Raw genomic sequence first — 18,989 nt, 5'->3', positions numbered from 1 at the left:
GATGCTTTTTGTCCTGCAGAAAATGCCTCGTGGCTGCTGCCTCCAGCTGCCAGCAGTGACCTGGGTGCTGCTGCTGGTGACAACAGGTGAGCTCGACCTGCTTCCTCCCAGCACCTTTCATGGGCAGTGAAAGAGTGGGGGGATCCAAAATGCTGCCCAACAGCAGGGGGAACACAGCCCTGAGAGGTGTGCAAAGGCCATGTCCTTCCATTTCCTGGGATCTGGAGTTAACAACACCAGCCAGCTCAGCTGAAGGACAGCAAGGCAGCTGAGGGCCCTTCCAGAGCCCCCAGCATTGGTTTGAGAGGCAGGGCAGGCTCAGGCCAGCATGGATGCCTGGTGTTGGTGTCTGAACACCCCCAGCTGCCCGCACACCAACTCTGTCTTCTTGCCTTTCCAGCTTTTGCCATGGAGTGCCCCAAGATGAAGGTGGGGACATGCAAGGACTGCATTCAGTCTGGTCCTGGCTGTGCCTGGTGCAAGAAGCTGGTAGGTCCATGTAGCCTGTCTGGTTGTCACCCCTGTTAGCAGTCAGCTAAGAGGCATCAGGACAGTCACCCTGCCTGCCTGGCTCTGCCTGACTTCATTGTGGGAGAGTTTCATGTCCTGAATGGAGGATGGGGCCAGGAGGGATCCAACAGCCATGACCTTTCTCCATCAATACCCATCAAAGGTTTTCTTTTCTCATCAATGCTCTGGAGACCTGGTTTGGGGGCCAGGTAAATCTTGTGAGGTGCCTGTTCACCCCCTGCTCCTCTGATTAAGTTTTCCTGCTGGTGTTGTCACACACAGAATTTCACCAAAGCTGGCGAGCCCGACTCCATCCGCTGTGACACCATTGAGCAGCTGAAGCAGAGGGGGTGCCCAGCCAGTGAGATTGAGTTTCCAGTCAGTGAGATCAGAAAAACACAGAACAAGCCCTTAAGCAGTGAAACACAGCTGACTCCGCAGGAGGTGCACCTGAAGCTGAGGATAGGTATGCTCTGCCTGGTGTTCCCAACTCCTTTCTTCTTGTGGCTTGCCAGCCCTTCCACTCATCCCCAGAGTCACCTGAGACACAGCAGCATTTTGCAGCCTGCATTTCCACCCCTTTTCTTCCAAGAGAGAGGAGGGGTGGGTGATGGATGGCACAAGCTGGCACAAAACATGAGCTGATCCAGCCATCCCTGTCCCTCAGGCCAGCCTGCTGTGTTTGAGGTGAAGTTCCGCCGTGCCATGGGGTATCCCATTGATCTCTACTACCTCATGGACCTCTCCTACTCCATGCTGGATGACCTGGAGAACGTGAAGAAGCTGGGAGGGGAGCTGCTCAGGGCGCTGGAGAGCACCACCCCTTCTCGGCGCATTGGTGAGTGGGGTGGGGTTTGCAGAGCTCCCAGGGTGAGGGAAGAGATGAGAATGTTGACTCCATGTTTCAGAAGGCTTGATTTATTATTTTATGATATATATTGTGTTAAAACTGTACAAAAATTATACCAAAAGAATAGAAGAAAGGGTTTCATCAGAAGGTTAGCTAAGAATAGAAAAAGAATTATAACAAAGGCTTGTGACTGACCGAGACAGTCTGGACAGCTGGAATGTGATTGGCCATTAATTAGAAACAACCACATGAGACCAATCACAATCCACCTGTTGCATTCCACAGCAGCAGATAATCATTGGTTACATTTTGTTTGCGAGGCTTCTCAGCTTCTCAGGGGAAAAAAATTTAAGGAAAGGATTTTTCATAAAACATGTCTGTGACAGGTGAGCCTGTCTTCACCCTGGCACATCTGTTTGGGAGGAGCTGCAGGGCTGGAGGGGGATGCGGGGAGTGGACAGCAGGTTGTCCTCTGCAGGGCAAGGGACATGGGCATGTACACTGGGGCCAGCAGATTGCCCTGTGCCCTGTCCCTAAAACTCTGGTCTGGCTGCCCTAGGGTTTGGCTCCTTTGTGGACAAGACAGTGCTGCCGTTCGTGAACACGCACCCCGAGAAGCTGAAGAATCCCTGCCCCAATAAGAGCACCAAGTGCCAGCCTCCCTTCGCCTTCAAGCACATCCTGTCGCTGACGGACAACGCCCAGCAGTTTGAGAGTGAAGTGGGCAAGCAGTTCATCTCAGGGAACCTGGATGCCCCAGAGGGAGGGCTGGATGCCATGATGCAGGCGGCAGTGTGCGGGGTGAGTCCTGCCCTCCGCCAGCAGCTGTGCTCAGGCAGGAGGGCTGCTGCCCACACACACCCTGGAGAGGGCTGCTTTCCCCCTCTCCAGTGGGCTCTGGAAGCTCATCCTGCCTGAATTCTGAGCCAGCAGCAAGGCAGGTGACTCCAGAGAGCATCTTACCCCAGAGCCTCCTAACCCTGATCTCCCTTAACCCACCTTCCTCGAGCCCCCTGCCCCACGCTGTGGCTCACACAAGAGTGTGGAAAGGGTGCCCACTGGCACTGTCCTGCCAGCCTTGCTCAGGGACAGGGCCCACTCTGTGTGCCACTTGCAGGACCAGATTGGCTGGCGCAACGTGACCCGCTTGCTGGTGTTTGCTACTGATGACGGATTCCACTTTGCTGGGGATGGCAAGCTTGCGGGCATCCTGACCCCCAACGATGGCAAGTGCCACTTGGAGGACAACATGTACAAAAAGAGCAACGAGTTTGTAAGTACCTGGGGGCTGTTCAGCATATCCAGCACCCCCCACCTCCCTCCTCCAGGCAGAAAAGACAACGTTATGTAAAACAGCCTGTTGCAGAGACCAAAACATCCCCTCAATCACCACAAGTCGTGCTGCCACACCCAAAGTGTGTGGTGTGGTCCCCCACCCTCTTCTGCTGGTGGGGGAGGTTGTGCTGAGTGTGATCTCCCTCTCCCCATCCAGGACTACCCATCTGTTGGCCAGCTGGTCCAGAAACTTGCCGAAAACAACATTCAGCCCATTTTTGCTGTCACCAGTAGGGTGGTGGATGTTTACAAGGTGAGAATATGTCAGATGGTCCAGGTGCCTCCATCCCCTTCCCAGGAGGACAGACACAGCTGTGTCTGTCTCCTGCTCTGCAGTCATGTGGTAGGAAGTGCTCACCTCTTTGCTCTCCACTACAGAAACTCAGTGAGATGATCCCAAAGTCGGCAGTGGGAGAGCTGAACCAGGACTCCAGCAACATCATTGAGCTCATCCAAGTGGCCTACAATGTATGTGCTGGAGTTCCACCTCTCCAATGACATCACCTGCATTTCCAGAACCACCCCAGGCAGCTGAGATCCTGACCTGTGGTGCTCTCTGGCTCTTTTTCCTGACCTGCAACCCCATACCCTCTTGGTTCAGTCTGCTTTTGGACTGATGGCACTTTCTCCACCATTTTTCCAAAGAACCTCTCCTCGCGGATCATCTTGGACCATTCCACCTTGCTGGACACTCTGGATGTCAAATATGACTCCAAATGCAAAAATGACAAGGACTCCGTGGATGAAGCAAGAGGCAAATGCGACAATGTCAAGATCAATGAAGAGGTATGCTCTCCTGTACCAGGAACAGAAGCTTGCACAGCTTCTGTTGCCCATCCTGTTTAGTGACAGGAACCCTGGTTGCTCTTCCAGGCTTTTTGTTTATATTAATTTAATGCCAAGAGTGTCCAAAATGCTCTGGGATGTGGGACATCCTCCGTTGTTCTGGATGTGCACGTCCTCAGCCTAGGGCCAAAACCACACTCTGACAGCTGGACATCTGGCCCTCCCCTGTCCTACTCTGCCCTTTCTAGGTCACCTTCAAAGTGAAGGTCACAGCCAAGGCGTGCATTCCAAACTATTCCTTTGCCATCCGGCCCCTGGGCTTCACAGACACCCTCACTGTCCACGTGTCCAGCAACTGTGACTGCCACTGCAATGACAAGCCTGACACAGATGCTTGCAATGGGCAAGGCAGCATCGAATGTGGCATCTGCAGGTATGTGCTGTCCACCCAAAACACGAGTTCAAATGCTGCCAGAGCTGGGGAATTGCTGGGAGAGGGATGTTGGGACAAACCAGAGCTGAGCTCTGTAGATTTGCACAATTTTTTTCTGTTCAGAGAGGTGAATTTGTGCATTCCCCTTGGAACAGTCCCCTGTGTACACAGAGGCAGGGGCACAATGAGCTGACTCTTCTCTTGGTGGAGGTTATGCTGTTTTCCTAAGGGCCTCAATCTATCCAACGATCCACCCATCCATCCCAGTATCAAATCATCCACCAATCCATCCACTGAGCAGACACAGATATCTGTAGAAATCTCTCAAAATCCCATTTCTTGGCCGCAGCTCTCGCAGGTCTTTGAGTGTAATTATTGCTTCATGGCCTCTCAGTGACAAGGAGAGGAAAAGACTGGGTTTCCTCAGGAAATACTCACATCTCCTTGGCAAGGGCTCGGAAATTATAAATGTAAGAATAATTTATTTGGTGTTGTGAATATGACTGGTGGAAAAGCAGCATTTCTGAGGTTTGCTCCCTGCTCCAGCATGGCATTAGCACCAACATGCTGTCATTGCTTTTTGGTGAGGCTGTCCCAGATTTGCTACAGGGGTAGCAAAAGAGAGGTCTGGGCCCTGGGCATGGCTCAAGGCCACTGACCCAAGCTTGCTCCCCTCCTCTGGCGGCAGCTGCAACTCGAGGTACACAGGGAAGAACTGCGAGTGCGACACCAAAGGGAAGAGCAGCAAGGAGCTGGAGAGCAGCTGCCGCAGGGACAACAGCTCGGTGCCCTGCTCGGGGCAGGGGGACTGCGTGTGCGGGCAGTGCGTGTGCCACACCAGCGACGTGCCTGGCAAGTACATCTACGGCACCTTCTGCCAGTGTGACAACATGAACTGCGAGTTCTTCAACGGCTCCCTCTGCGGCGGCCCAGGTGATGCACCAGGAACAGCTTCTCCACTGCTCACAAGAGTTCAGTGCCCAGGGAGATGCGGCCTTTTCGTGCCATAACCCCAGTGGGAGGGTTTGGGGCTGCTGGGTCCCACCACACCAGCCTGTAGGACCTCCTTGAGGTCCTCAAATGGACTCTGGTGTCGTGAGCGCAGGGTGGGTGGCCTGGCTGTCTGCAGGATCTGAAAGATCTCTTCCTCTGCAGCGCGTGGGCAATGCGACTGTGGGGCGTGCAAGTGCCAGCCTGGCTATGAGGGCAGCGCCTGCCAGTGCCAGCAATCCACGCAGAACTGCCTCAATGCCCGCAGAAATGTGTGCAGCCTCCGTGGGACCTGCCACTGCAACCGCTGCCAGTGCAGGGGGGGGTACCAGCCCCCCTTCTGCCAGGAGTGCCCAGGCTGCCCTTCTCCCTGTGGCAGATACGTGTGAGTGATGGGCACGGGGGCAGCGGGGATCCCCAGTATCCCAGGGATGCACAGGCAGGGCCCAAAATGCCCAAATCCAGGTGAGAGGGTCTCTGCCCCTGCAGATGTGAGCTGCAGCTGCTTGTTTTGCAGCTCCTGCGTGGAGTGCAAGTTCTTCGGCAGCGGCCCCTTTGAGAAGAACTGCTCCCAGGCCTGTGCCAACATCCATCTGCCTGCAAACTCAAAAGACGTGAGCACAAATGGTAGGAAATGCAGGGAAAAGGATTCCCAGAACTGCTGGATGTCCTTCCATATGGTCCAGGAGGATGGAGAGGAGATATACACCATCATCGTCGATCCTGAGAGAGGTATCCCATCCCCGCTCCTCCTGCCCTGCCACAGGCAGGCTGCCAGCAGGCTGCCTCACCAGGGGCTGCAGCGTGACACCATCTGTCTGTCTGTCTGTCCCACAGAGTGCCCACAGCCTCCCAACATCCCACTGATCGTGGGCGGCACCATCGCCGGCGTGCTCCTCATTGGCGTTCTGGTCCTGGTCATCTGGCGGTTCCTGATGGAGCTGCTTGACCGCCGGGAATACCGCCGGTTTGAGAAGGAGAAGACCAAAGCCAAGTGGAATGATGTAAGAGGGCCCACCCGTGCCACTGGGGTGTTCTGGGGTGCCCAGATCCACTGGGGAGGGGACAGTAGGAGGGGACATCCTTTCCATGTAGACCTGAGCCCTCCCCACTGCTCGTTTTTCAGCCCAGCTGGATTTTGCCATTTAGGGGCCTAAATATCCTATGGATAATATCCTACAGCCTAAATATCCTTCTTCCAATGCTGTCGGTGCTGTTGGCATTGGGATGGGTGGGATGAGTAGTGCTCTGCTGGAAAGCCCAACACAGGCCTCTCTCTTCTCTCCCTCCAGGCTGATAATCCCCTCTTCAAGAGTGCCACCACCACTGTCGTCAACCCCAGGTTTACTGAATGAGGCAATACCTGGCAGCACTGGGATGCACTGTTAAATAAGGAAATGCCAAGCTAAGGAAAGCTCGTACTAGGAAACCTTAAACCAAGTCTCCCATCCCTTCTTCTTTATCCTCATGGTTTCATCCCTTCTTCCAAGAGGCCCCCATCATGTCAGATGCTGCCTGAGGGACTGCACCCATGCCAGCCTCCTGGCCCACTGCGTGGTGATTGTGTTGGTGGAGCTGGTAGAGGGGAACACCACAGGAACATGCAGTGGCTCCTGTCCCATCTCCTGATGCTAACTTTGCTATTGGGACACTGAGCCTCAAATCCAGCTGAGAGCACAGAGCGCTTCCAGTTTTGATTTTGAGCTGGGATTTCAAAACTGCCATCTCTCTTCTGCTGCAGCAGGATCTGCCTCCAGGATCCTCTCCGTGCCTTCCCCTGCTGCACTGGTCTCCACCACTGTACAATGTTTTCCAGAGAACTCACTGCTGAGTAGGACAGAAGGGGTCCAAGCAGCTGCTCCAGAGGCTGCAGGGATATGATGGGCCCTGAGGGCTGGTCAGCACCTCTGCCTTGTCATGAAGAGCATCTGGAGAACATGCACTGGATCTTTTTCCCAAATCACCAACTGCTTCCTGACACCACTCAGATCTACCTCAGGCAAGGTTCTGCCTGGGCTTCTGCATGCTTGGCTTACCTCCATCGTGCCTTGAAGTCCTCTGCACTGTAAGGAGCCACTGTTTGATCTATGACTCTTGATCTGTGATCTATGAGCACCTGGAAAATGAAGGTTGGAGGTCAACCATAGCTTCTTCCACCCCCTGGGGCATGATCTTCTCCCTGCTTTGCCAGCGTGTCAGACATACCAGGAGCCAGCTGTTCAAAACACCTGGCAGTGCCCAGAGCATCTCCAGCACTTATCCCAGCCACACAACATTGTGCGTCATTCCTGTGAAATGGTGGTACAATTCCTTGTTTGCTTTAAATTTGGGATTAATTTACCAAGAGTTGTATTGTGTTGCATCTTTGTTTGCTCTCTGATGCAGTTTAATAAAGATTAATATGTAAATTAAATACATCTGTCCTGCTAAGAATTAGGTGCAAGGGCAGCAGCTAAAGCATTCATTGGAGAAACTGCAGTCCCACCTTGTCATTGCTGCCACTGTTTTCCATAAATACAGTGCCTGGGAAAGATCCCAGCTAGAGAAGCAAACTGTTTTCTACACAATTTGCCATCTGTGCCATGAATGGTATTCCCATTGCAATCCAAAACTGACTCACTGAATAGTGCAGAGCAGTGTTTGTCCCTGCCCTTGTGCTGGCAGCTGTACACACACCACCTCAAATGAGATTGGCAGTGCCACATCAGACCAGGGGTCAATTTGGGCCATTTTATTGTTCTTAAGCAGTGACTGTGAGGGGCTAGGGCAAGGTAAGAAGAAAGAAAGTGTGTCTGATAATCCTTCTAGTACTATCCCAGGCTGCAGCTATTTTTGGCTTCAGGACCCTCAAAATGTTGTCTTGTTTTTGCTAAGAGCAGGCTGGGACACACCGGTCAGGTGGTCACAGAATCATGAGATCATTAATGTTGGGAAAAGCTCTAAGATGATTGACCTTGTAACCACTAACCCAGCACTGCCAGGTCCAACACTAAACCATAATTTCTAAGTGCCACATCTACACACCACATCCCTGAAGGCCAGGCTGCCAAGGTTGCACACCTGAGCCCCTGTACATGCTTTCTGGGCACTGTGCCTGCCAGGCTCCTCTCAGCTGGGAAAGGGAGAAGGGCCAAACTGCTTCCAAGGGGCTGCAGGAGCTGCCAAACCACATCCCAAGAGAAACAAAATCACCCAGCCGAGCCAACAGTCCGTGCCTTCGTTTTTATTACAGCAAGGAGCTCCCATACATTTAATTCACTCGTGTGCCAAAGGGAAGATTTCCAATATTCTTCAGATAACGGGGCCAGCCCCACAAGTCTTCCAGGCAGAAGTTCAGGTTCCGTGCCAGATGCTTTATCAGCAGGTAGGCGCCACCCAGCCCTGCTGCCCCCACTACAAACAGCCCTCTGTTAATTACCTGCAAGTGCAAAGAGAAACCCCAACATCGTCACAGGCTGGCCCCTACCCTGCAGCACCAGCGAAGTCATCACTCATGAGAACACCCCACCACCAAAGCTGAGCAGTGCTGGCGTGCAGGCAGCCTGGGGAGGGTGGGCACCAGCCCTGACCAACCTTTGTCTGCCATTTCCAGCGCTGAAGGGCCTCGTGGTAGCGAATTCTGGTGAAGGTCACCTGGGAGGGGGTGCAGGACAATGTCACCATGCCAAAGCCAGGCAGGAGGAGCTCACAGAGGTGGGGAATGACAGGCTGGCTTACCATGGTGTACAGTGGGACGATGGTGGAGGGCATGAGGGCGTGCAGGAGGTTGTCCACGCGCTTGCGGAAGATGAACCACGTGGAATTGACGTGCTCGCGCATCTGCAACAGAGCAGCAGTCACTCCTGTGCAACAGCTTCTGTCAGAGCTCCCTGTGCTTTGCCAGCTCTCCCGCTGCCCTGGAGGGCATGCAGGGCCTCCTCAGCCCCAGTGACATTCCCAAGGAGCTCTGAGGGTACAGCCTGGCAGGGTGAGAGCCCAGCCCTGCCTGCTGCGTGCATCCTGAGAGCTCTGCTGTGTGCACGGCCCTGGAACCACAGGTCTGTGTGGGGCTCACCTACCTCTACATAATTGTACATGGCTAAATCTGAGATTGCGTGGTCATCTGGCACCCTCAGTCTGGAGAACTCGGGGAGGCAGGCAGCTGGGGGAAGAAAGAAGCAGCTCACAGGCAGCTCCCTGCAGGGCACCCAGCTGCCCTCAGGTTCCTCTGCTCCCTCATGTCCCCAGCCACGTCACTTACCAAGGTCATTGTGGAACTGGTCCATCAATTCATCAAAGACCAGACAATCTTCAAAGCCCTGGGAGGAATATTAGGAGGTTAACAGGCATAAACAGGACACATACATTCAGAAGTGCTCTCATGGATGCTTAGCTGGTGTAGCTGTTTGGTCCCACTGACCACACCTTCAGAGCAGGAGTTTTACTCCAGGCCCCTCTGACAGGGGTCTTGAGGGAAATTGAGGGATTGCCCTTCCCAGCTGCCTGGACCCCCCTCCCATATTGTCCTCTGCTCCATGGGAAGGTGGCAGCACCTCCCTGTCCCCTGTCCTTCCCAAGAGCACATCCTGACAGGAGCTCAACCCCTGCCAGTGCAGAAGACATCAGGCTGTGGGACAGGCCAGCCCATGAACTCCCCAGAGTTAAACACTAAAACCAGGCATTTGTGGGTGAAAGGAGTGGGATCCCCACCAAGAGGGACAGGCCAGCCAGGAACTTACTGCATTCATGCCCTGTCCATAGAAGGGCACAACAGCGTGAGCAGCATCTCCCATCAGCACGCACCGGGAGGAGAGGTGGTAGGAGGAGCACTTCACAGAGATCATGGCCTGGGCTGGCAGCAAAAAGTAATCGTGCTTCAGCTCTTGCCTTCAGGTAAAACAACAGATTTTGGTGTGTGGGACCACGAGAGAGAAGAGCAAGCTGTGCCCCAGCCAAGCTGAGGAGGCCAGGCCACAGACACGGTCAGCTCTGCTGTGCAATCCCCAAGCCTGGGCACTAGGCTGTTTGTGCTGGGAAAAATGTGGAAGTCAGCTGTGGGCCAGACATTTTGTCTGCAGGTTTTAAGTTCTGCACATTGTTAATTAATATTAAATCAATAACTTGATTACTGACATCTTGGTCCTCTCACTGTGAGCAGTGGCAGATGTTGGTCAATGTGGGAAGGACAGACCAGAGAATATCAGAGTTTCTCAGTTAATATGAAGTTCTGGGATAATTCATTTTAAGAGGAAAGGAAACTGCCTCATGCTGTTGATATCATCCAAGAAAAAGCCCATCCCATAACAGATACCTGTGTTGATGGGTGAAAGGGGAGATGGGAGCACTTACTCTCCAATGAGGGGAATGGCATCTGGGAAGTAGGTCTGGAAAAACCCCAGCACTTGCTCTCCTGTTGTGAGCTTCTCAAACTCCTCAAAGGGCATGAAGAGCGTGCAGGTGAAGGACTTGTCCTGCCAGCCAGGAAAGAGGGTCAGTCAGAAGCCCAGAGGGCAGAGAGAACACCTGAAGCAGCAGCTCAGTGCCCAGCCTGCCACCTGGCAATCACAGTGACCCACTGGCACAGCAAGGGATGAATGTCTAGCCACCCCTTTCTCATGGTGGGCAGGCAGAAGGGTCTCAAGGGTCTGGAGCACAAGCCCTGTGAGGAGCAGCTGAGGGAGCTGGGGGTATTTAGCTTGGAGAAAAGGAGGCTCAGTGGAGACATCACCACTCTCTACAACACTGACAGGGGGATGTAGCCAGGTGGGGTCAGGCTCTGCTCCCAGGTAACAAGGGACAAGATGAGAGGACACAGTCCTAAACTGCACAAGGGCAGGTTTAGACTGGGCATTGGGAAGAACTTCTCCACAGAAAAGGTGATCAGACATTGGAGTGGGCTGCCCAGGGAGCTGGTGGAGTCACTGTCCCTGCAGGTTTTCAAGAAAGGACTGGATGTGGCACTCAGTGCCATGGTCTGGTCGACGAGGTGATATTGGGTCATGGCTGGACTCTGTGATCTCAGAGGTGTTTTCCACTCTAATTGAGTCTGTGTTTTGGTTATCCTGTGACTCCTGACCCACCCAATCCCTGCCACCACAGCCGTTCACCCCCACCAGCCCCGTGCTGTGCCCCAGGAGAGCGTGGCCTGGGTTAGCACCATGTTGGGCAGCGCAATCATCATGAAGGTGTTCCTCGGCCAGATGTGGAGGTAGTTGGGTTCCATGGCAAACTGAAAGAGAAAGAGAATAAAAAGAATTGTATCCTTGACCAGCCCAGGCTCTGGCTCCCCTCCACACCACCACAACAGCTCCCATGGAAAGATGCAACAACTGCAGGGCCCCTATCTGGTCAACGATGCTTCAGGGAGACACAGAGCAAGGGAAAGAGGAAAGAGCAATAAATATGGGCAAAAAAATCTGATGTTTTGCCATCTGATGTTTTGCACTCCAGGAGAGGCTCTCTAGGATTTTTGCATGCAGGTAGCAACACTGGCCCCACTTTTGGAAGAGGAACAGATCCCTGCCTTATCTCAGTAAAAGGTTTGATCCCCTGCCTGAACCCCAGGTGAAAAATTAACTCTCCCAAAGCTGCTGCAGCAGAGCCACAGTGAGAAGGGGGTGGGATATCCAGCCTGTGGGACAGGCACACTCACATCTCCATCCTTGGGAGGGATGGTCAGCTCCATGTAGCCGTGAGGAATGTACTCGTGGCTGTAGTTGAAGCGTGTTTGCCTCATGAACTGTTTCCTCACTGTTGAGAAGGCTCCATCACACCCCACAATGAGATCATAGGTCACCTCCAAGGTCTGCTGGTCAGATCTGGAAGCAGGACAGTGCCTTGGATCAATCTGCTCCTTAGGGCCCCTTCCTACCCTAACCATTCCATGATTCTCTGGTTAACCCTCCTGTAACTCCAGGCCAGCTCAGCACCACTGTGCCCAGAGGATCTGCCTTTTGCAAAATGTATTAATTAAATAAATTAATTAAAATGTATTAACAGTCTTCTAGGATGGGGGGAAGATGGGATCTCACTGCCCGGGAAGCACAGCACTAGGAGGAATAATTATCCTGTAGTTTATCAAAAGCATAACTCTGCCAGGTCTACTCAGCAATGAACTTTTGGGATGCAGAGCCTGCAGCACCTGCCAGGAGGATGGGGGCAGGACCAGAACCTCTGTGAAAGGCTGTGGAACGAGGTCATGGAACCTCAGAATGGTTTGGGTTTGAAGGGACCTTAAAGCTCAGCCCATTCCAGCCCCTGTCATGGGCAGAGACACAACACCAGGGCCTGGAACATTCCCAGGGATGGGGCATCAGCAGTTATCCACCCTCCCTGATGAGCAATCTGTCCCTGAACCCAGATCCATGGATTCTGGTGGTTTATCCCCTGCACAGGTCAGGAAGTGTGTGCCTGCTGCCAACCTGGGTATTTAGGGAATTGCTTAAACCTTCCTCAGTTTCCCCATGAGGGGAATGCTGCCTTGATGTCTCTCCTTTCCAAAGCTTTGCCTGCACAGTGGTTTCAAAACTGAGATTGCTCAATTGTTTGAGGTTTTATGAATGATTAAGCAGAAGCTAAATGAGCACAGTTAGTGCTTGATCCCACACTTGCCCAGGGATTACCTTTTTATGGATAATGTCCCCAGCTCTGCATTGCACCCGAGGAGCTTGTGTCCAAAGAACAGTTTGGTGTTGGAGTACTTCTCAGCAGCTGTGAAAAGACAACTAAATGTCTGTCAAAAGAGAAAGACAAAATTACAGTAAACCCCTCTACTGTGACTGCAAAAAATATTTCCAAGAGATCCCTAAATTATAGGGATTTTTGCCATTACAGCAAATAATTTGCGTGTTGCATGAGGGCCAGCAGGCAGGGCACACTGGGACTGGTCAGCTATGGTATAAACTACCTGAAAAATGCAAGGAATCCTGCAAGGGTCTTTTTCTTCCCCACAGTGACATGAGTCATTGACTGCTTTGCACCATCAGGTTCAGGATGGGATGAGGTGCCTGCAGTCAGTGGGGAATTTGCATAAATTTGGTCTGGTCTGATTGGCCCTAGAGCTCCAATTTCTATTTGTCTCTGTACAATCAGGGGTTATGGAAAATGCCCCAATCCATGACAAGGCTGTGGAGGTGTCTCCTGCTCAGCTGGGAACAAGCACAGGTTTTCCTCTGCTCGTTCAGGTTTGCACTTTGTGAGATCTGGGTAAGGCAGCTTGGGGCTCAAAGTCTTCTAATCACCATAAATCCCCAGCAAAAAGTGTGTTATAGGAATTTGCAAACAGAAGTGACGACCCACCTGTCAGCAGCTCTTTGTTTAAGTTTGCTCTGTCCACAGAGAGGATGTACTGCAAGGCAAGCAAGCAGAAAGCTTTGCTGAAGGACACTCTGCACGGCCAGAGAGGAAACCATCCCTTCCCTCATTCTCCCCAGCCTCTCCACATCCACGAGCCCCACACTGTCCATGACACAGAGACACAAATGCTAACAAAGTCCTCCCGTGCTCTGCAGAGCAGCTCCAGTACCTGGTCCTTCTTCCCATAAGGGATGGAGTATTTTTTCCCTGAAGGCGTGTGTATCCTCCTTGCCCTCATGGGAATGCCCTTGGCCACAATCTGAAACAGAAGGGAACACGACCCACACTTCTGGTCAAAACTGTGGGGTTTTAGTGCAAATTACAAAGCAACACCCCCTCCAGGGAGAATGGGGGGGCTCTTTGCTCACACATTTCCCAATCACCAGGGAAATCTTGAGCAGGGCTGTCATGTGAATTCACCACACCTTACTGAGATTGCTTACAAGCTCATGCTCATAAAAATCAGAGGGAAATTGTTTTTGGATAGAGGGGGCATGAAAAACCCCAGAGTGCTGGACAGGGCAGGGGATGAAAGCCAAATGACACCCTGGGACTGGGATGTGTGTTGTCAAAGCGTCCTGGATCTCTGCAGGGATCTGGGAGCAGGAGATCCCACCAGTGCCAGCAGCAGGATGTTAAATGGCAGCCAGTACCCTGCAGGAGAGCGCTGGGCTCCCAGCCAGGCAGGTGTGCTGGGCAGAAAGCTGCGCGGATGGATTTCAGGGGTCAGCCCAAAGATCAAGGATTTCTGGGAAAAAACAAATCCGGGCATGCCAGTGGGGAAAACAGCTGCCTTTATTGCATCCTGCTGCGTTGCATCAGCTCTTTTGGGAGCCTGTGTACTCCTGCCCTGCTTGCCCTCTGCTCCAGCAGGGAGGGGAGCACAAAAGGGAGGAAAACACTGGAAGGAGCTTGGTGTCCCAGGGGTGGGCAGGATCCTGCTGCAGATGTGCTGTGAAGCAGGGGAGAGTGAGACGGAGTGGAAATTCTCCAGAGTGGAAATCCATTTTGATTTAGGTGAAATGTACATCTTTGAGTCTGTGGCTAGAAAACAGAGCTATGTAACCTGACTGCAAAGCCTAGGCTCAGAGAAACGGATTCAATGAAGGACAGAGATAAGAGAGGAGGGACAGAGGGTGATAGAGAGAGGCAGAGAGACTGCTGTGGGACCAGGTCAACCTGACCTAGGAATTCTTTCGGATAAAGAAGAACTAGCGGCAAATGTCACTGGAATTCGTAAAAATGAATATGCATGAACCTATGGTGAACTTGTATGCATATGTATCTGAGAAGGGGATAAAAAGGGACCTGAAATTCCCAGTACTCATGTCTTTTAAGGAGAGCAATCTCCACATGCATCCGGCACTGTAATAAACATACCAGCCTTACAACTTTCACAAAGTTGTGGAGTTTTTAGTTATCTCCGCAAAACAAGAGCCAGACCGCAGTGGAAGAGGGACAAGAAGGGACAGAGAGCAAGAGAAGGTGGCAGAGTACCTGCTCCTCCATGCCCACGGCTCGCAGGGCTTGGCGTCCCCGGTGGGACAGGGCCAGGTTGATGCTCCTGCCCCGGGCAAAGCTGGACACTCGGATATCTGCAGGGAGACACAAAGCTGGACACTGGGATATCTGACACAAAGCTGGACACTGGGATATCTGCCACAAAGCTGGACACTGGGATATCTGCAGGAGACACAAAGCTGGACACTGGGATATCTGCAGGGGAGACACAAAGCTGGACACTGGGATATCTGCAGGGAGACACAAAGCTGGACACTGGGATATCTGCAGGAGACACAAAGCTGGACACTCGGATATCTGCAGGAGACACAAAGCTGGACACTCGGATATCTGCAGGAGACACAAAGCTGGACACTGGGATATCTGACACAAAGCTGGACACTGGGATATCTGCAGGGGAGACACAAAGCTGGACACTGGGATATCTGTAGGAGATACAAAGCTGGACACTCGGATATCTGTAGGAGACACAAAGCTGGACACTGGGATATCTGTAGGAGACACAAAGCTGGACACTGGGATATCTGCAGGAGACACAAAGCTGGACACTGGGATATCTGCAGGGAGACACAAAGCTGGACACTGGGATATCTGCAGGGAGACACAAAGCTGGACACTCGGATATCTGTAGGAGACACAAAGCTGGACACTGGGATATCTGTAGGAGACACAAAGCTGGACACTGGGATATCTGCAGGGGACACAAAGCTGGACACTGGGATATCTGCAGGGGAGACACAAAGCTGGACACTGGGATATCTGCCACAAAGCTGGACACTGGGATATCTGCAGGGAGACACAAAGCTGCACACTGGGATATCTGCAGGAGACACAAAGCTGGACACTGGGATATCTGCAGGAGACACAAAGCTGGACAAGGTGTAGGGTGAGTCCAGCCTGGACCCTCTGTGCCACTCTAGCCTGGAAGAAGCAGCAGCTCCAATCCAGCAAAGGGAAAGGAGGATACCAACTATTGTCACAGACATCTTTTATGGAAAATCCTTTCTTTAGGATTTTTCCTCCTGAGAAGTGGAGAGGCCTCAGGAACTAAATGTAAACATTGATTATCTGCTGCTGTGGAATGCAACATGTGGATCTGTGATTGGCCCATGTTGGATGCTTCTAATTAATGGCCAGTCACAGTGAGCTGGCTCGGACAGAGAGTCTGAGCCACAAACCTTTGTTATCATTCTTTCCTATTCTGTTCTTAGCCAGCCTTCTGATGAAATCCTTTCTTCTATTCTTTTAGTATAGTTTTAATATAATATATATCATAAAATAATAAATCAGCCTTCTGAAACATGGAGTCAGATCCTCATCTCTTCCCTCAACCTGAGACCCCTGTGAACACAGTCACAACTTTGTTCAAGGCTGATCAGATGGAAATGTCTGGGCATTGGCTTGTTCCTTCTCCCATTTGCCTCATTTGGACTTGCTGGGATGTCTGGCCAGTGCAGGGGGCAGAGCCTGCTCGTCCCAGCATGTGTATCAGTGCAAGCAAAGGGCCAAAGGCTGGAGCAGTGCAGTGGGATCCATCCAGCCCAGAAGGCAGGTGAGAGCCGTCAGAGGCTTTTTGAAGCTGTGGAACCTCTGGCAACGTTAAACTGTGCAGCAGAACACCCGTTCTGATGTCTATCAGGGCAGGAAGAGTTACCACGGAGTGTCAGGCACGGCTCCTCCCTCCCTGCACTGCAAAACTTGAGTTATTTCCATGGTATCATTCCCACCTGCCCCTTGGCTTGCCACCTCTGCCCAGGTCTTTTTTGTCTGCCAGCTAACAGATGAACAATTTCTCTGCCTTTGAGCCAGTGGCTTGGCTCTAAATCCAAATTTCTCTTTTGTGGTGCCTCATGGATCTGGAGGCTCCATCTCTTCTTCTGACCCAGCACTGTGCTATAATGCTTTCTGCAGAGACCAGGCTTCAAAGGTGGGGATTTGAACCAGTGTTTAAGCCAAGAATATAAAAAGGGCATCATTTCAGCAGCTAAAGAGTGGGTTCCCTCCACACAAGATGAACTTCAGATAAGTGCTCCTCCCCATCACAGGAGCTAAAGAGGAGAGAAAAAAGAATATCCCCAAAGTGCCACTCTCAGCTTTCATTATTTTCTTACCGTTCCAGTGAGCTCCCACAGTAATGATCAGGCTGACCTTACCTTCTCTGGCTTCATAAACATCAACATGGAAACCTCTTCTGGCAAAGAAACAGGCATTTAATGCACCCACCTGCAAGACAGGGATCAGGAGGGGTGGATGAAGTATCTCAGGGGTCACTGCTGAGATGCACCAAAGGAAAGAAGTGGTCAGGGGATGCAGCTCAACATAATCAGGGAGGTGCTTTGACCAAGAAACTCAGAAGACATTTTACTGAAGAGCAGCCCTCTGCCAGCCCTGTGTGTTTGCAGAGTCTCCAAGGCAAAAGCCACCCATCAAAACCCTTTTTTTAAAGTCATACCAAGCTCAGGCTTGTTTGCACACAGCAACTGAATGCAGCAGGGCTCACCTGGTGTAGGCAAGCTCCAGCTCCTCTCTGGACTGTGTTTACCTCCCTCACCAGTATTCAGGGCACAGCAGCATTCCCTTGGGAACACAGTGAGGGAGAACACTACAAATGTGTCCTGTTTGTAATTTAAACTAATTTTTAAATTTAATTTCCATTATGAATTGCTGCCAGAACTGCAGCCTCTTCTGTCATCACTCTTTTCCAAGAAGCTAATGGCCAAAAAGTCCAGGGAGAGATGTGGGTGCTGCAATGCTCCAAGCTGTCATAGAATCATTCATAGCATGGTTTGGGTTGGGAAGGAAGCTAAATACCATCTTGTCACATCCCCCTGCCATGGGCAGGGATACCTTCCACCAGTCCAGCTCACTCAGAGCCCCATCCAGCCTGGCTTTTGGTGTCACACCTCTCTGCAAGCAGCAGTGCCTGAAAACCATCCCCAAACAAAAGTGGGCAGAGGAAGGTGTTTCCTCTCAGCCTGGCATTTACTGGTTTCAGCTCTTGCCAAGCATTTCACATCGGAGCTTTGGCTACAGCCAAAATCAGCCAAGGGACAGGGCAGCCCAAACAAAGATTGGAGTTCAGGGTACCTGGGCACCACTGCTCCAGCCACCCCCAAACATTCACCCCAGAAAAGAGCAGGAGCCTCCCACAGCAGGAACTCCATCAGCACCCCATCATCTGACGCAGGAATGACTTGAAGAAAAGCATTCACCCCCACACCCAAGCAGTGTTTTCACATCCCCAGCTCCCAGCCAACAACCATGCAGCAGCCAAAAGGCATTTCCTACCAGACCACCACCAACAACAGCAACTCTCTTCCCTCGTGGGTCCCAGGGCTCCATGCTGGCTCAGCCCCTGGGGCTCAGCTCCTGCTCTGTCTCTGATCCCTGTGCTTCTCCCCAGCCCCAGTGCCCTTGCCAGCGGGGAGGGGAGGGGAAGGGAAGGAATGTGGGTGGCTGAGTCATTCCTGGGCCCTTCTGCCCCCAATTCCCATTAAAGTTTAACTCCCAGCTCAGGGACTGTCAGGGAGTCAGCCTGGGGTGGCTCAGGGTTTTGGGGTGGGATGCTTATGAGAGAGCTCATGCCTGCTCTGCAGAAGCTTTCCAGGACTTAGACAAGGCTAAGGCAGGCATCATTTCACATGGAAATGCTCTGCAGGCATCATTTCACATGGAAACGCTCTGCTGAGCCAGTGCTGCCCACAGTAAGCATTGCAAAGGGAGGAGCTAATTAGAGCCAAATACAATAATTAAACAGCAGACAGTGAAACTGCAGATGTTTGTATCACCAAGTACAATTTATCGCTAAACCTGCCAGGCCCCAGCAGATTTGGCTCAGAGAATCATTAAGGTAGAAAAAGTAGAAAAAGCCCTCTAAGAACACAACCCCTATGACCCTAAATGCCACATCTGCGTGGCTATCAAAGACCTACAGGGATGGGGCAGTGCTCAAGGGCTTCCCTGGACAGCCTCTTCCAATGCCTGACAATGTTTCCAGTCAAGAATTTCTTCCTAATATTCAATCCAAACTCACAACTTTCAGGTAGAGAAGTTAGAATCTCAAAGACAACAGAGCAGAGAGGGCAAAGAGCAAGGGAGGCATTGCATAGTAAATAAATTATTCATTAATTGTTTTTGGAACACAGACAGCTTCCAGCAGCGATAGTTACTATCTTTTCTTCATTCCAAAATGAAGAATTTAGGTCCCTGAGTTTTCTTAATCAGGCTCAC

The 18,989-nt window shown here is 51.9% G+C and overlaps 2 protein-coding genes across 2 annotated transcripts; one reads left to right on the top strand and one right to left on the bottom strand.

Moving 5' to 3' along the window:
- ITGB2 (integrin subunit beta 2) lies at positions 1-7,317 on the top strand. The gene is made up of 15 exons (XM_058027948.1): positions 1-86; positions 401-489; positions 793-976; positions 1,178-1,348; positions 1,920-2,161; positions 2,478-2,633; positions 2,853-2,948; positions 3,074-3,163; positions 3,341-3,481; positions 3,730-3,914; positions 4,603-4,847; positions 5,070-5,289; positions 5,422-5,636; positions 5,742-5,908; positions 6,197-7,317. Exons 1-15 carry the CDS (start codon positions 2-4, stop codon positions 6,257-6,259), a joined length of 2,349 nt encoding a protein of 782 aa, XP_057883931.1. The 5' UTR covers position 1; the 3' UTR covers positions 6,260-7,317.
- A 795-nt stretch (positions 7,318-8,112) lies between these two features.
- Positions 8,113-18,101, bottom strand: KMO (kynurenine 3-monooxygenase). Its single transcript, XM_058028094.1, has 15 exons — positions 18,048-18,101; positions 16,913-16,982; positions 14,736-14,833; positions 13,408-13,497; positions 13,182-13,230; positions 12,506-12,593; positions 11,536-11,701; positions 11,041-11,112; positions 10,233-10,354; positions 9,623-9,770; positions 9,145-9,202; positions 8,963-9,045; positions 8,622-8,723; positions 8,478-8,537; positions 8,113-8,322 (listed from the first exon to the last, which is right to left on the bottom strand). The coding sequence occupies exons 1-15, from the start codon at positions 18,099-18,101 to the stop codon at positions 8,155-8,157; spliced, it is 1,428 nt and encodes a 475-aa protein (XP_057884077.1). The 3' UTR covers positions 8,113-8,154.
- Between the last annotated feature and the right edge of the window lie 888 nt (positions 18,102-18,989).

Source organism: Melospiza georgiana, chromosome 7 (genome assembly GCF_028018845.1).
Source record: "Melospiza georgiana isolate bMelGeo1 chromosome 7, bMelGeo1.pri, whole genome shotgun sequence".
NCBI classification, from domain to species: Eukaryota; Metazoa; Chordata; class Aves; order Passeriformes; family Passerellidae; genus Melospiza; species Melospiza georgiana.
The sequence above is the reverse complement of the archived record's forward strand: the minus strand, read 5'-3'. Positions and strand labels throughout refer to the sequence as shown.

Excerpts from the sequence above, each read along its gene's own strand:
- ITGB2 (XM_058027948.1), top strand. The coding sequence starts at position 2 with ATGCTTTTTGTCCTGCAGAAAATGCCTCGTGGCTGCTGCCTCCAGCTG. Across the intron at positions 1,349-1,919 it reads CACCCCTTCTCGGCGCATTG|GGTTTGGCTCCTTTGTGGAC; the intron begins GTGAGTGGGGTG and ends TGGCTGCCCTAG. Across the intron at positions 2,949-3,073 it reads GGGTGGTGGATGTTTACAAG|AAACTCAGTGAGATGATCCC; the intron begins GTGAGAATATGT and ends TCTCCACTACAG.
- KMO (XM_058028094.1), bottom strand. The coding sequence starts at position 18,101 with ATGGAGCCCTGGGACCCACGAGGGAAGAGAGTTGCTGTTGTTGGTGGT. Across the intron at positions 16,983-18,047 it reads CTGTTGTTGGTGGTGGTCTG|GTGGGTGCATTAAATGCCTG; the intron begins GTAGGAAATGCC and ends CCTGTCTTGCAG. Across the intron at positions 9,771-10,232 it reads GCCATTCCCCTCATTGGAGA|GCAAGAGCTGAAGCACGATT; the intron begins GTAAGTGCTCCC and ends TTTTACCTGAAG.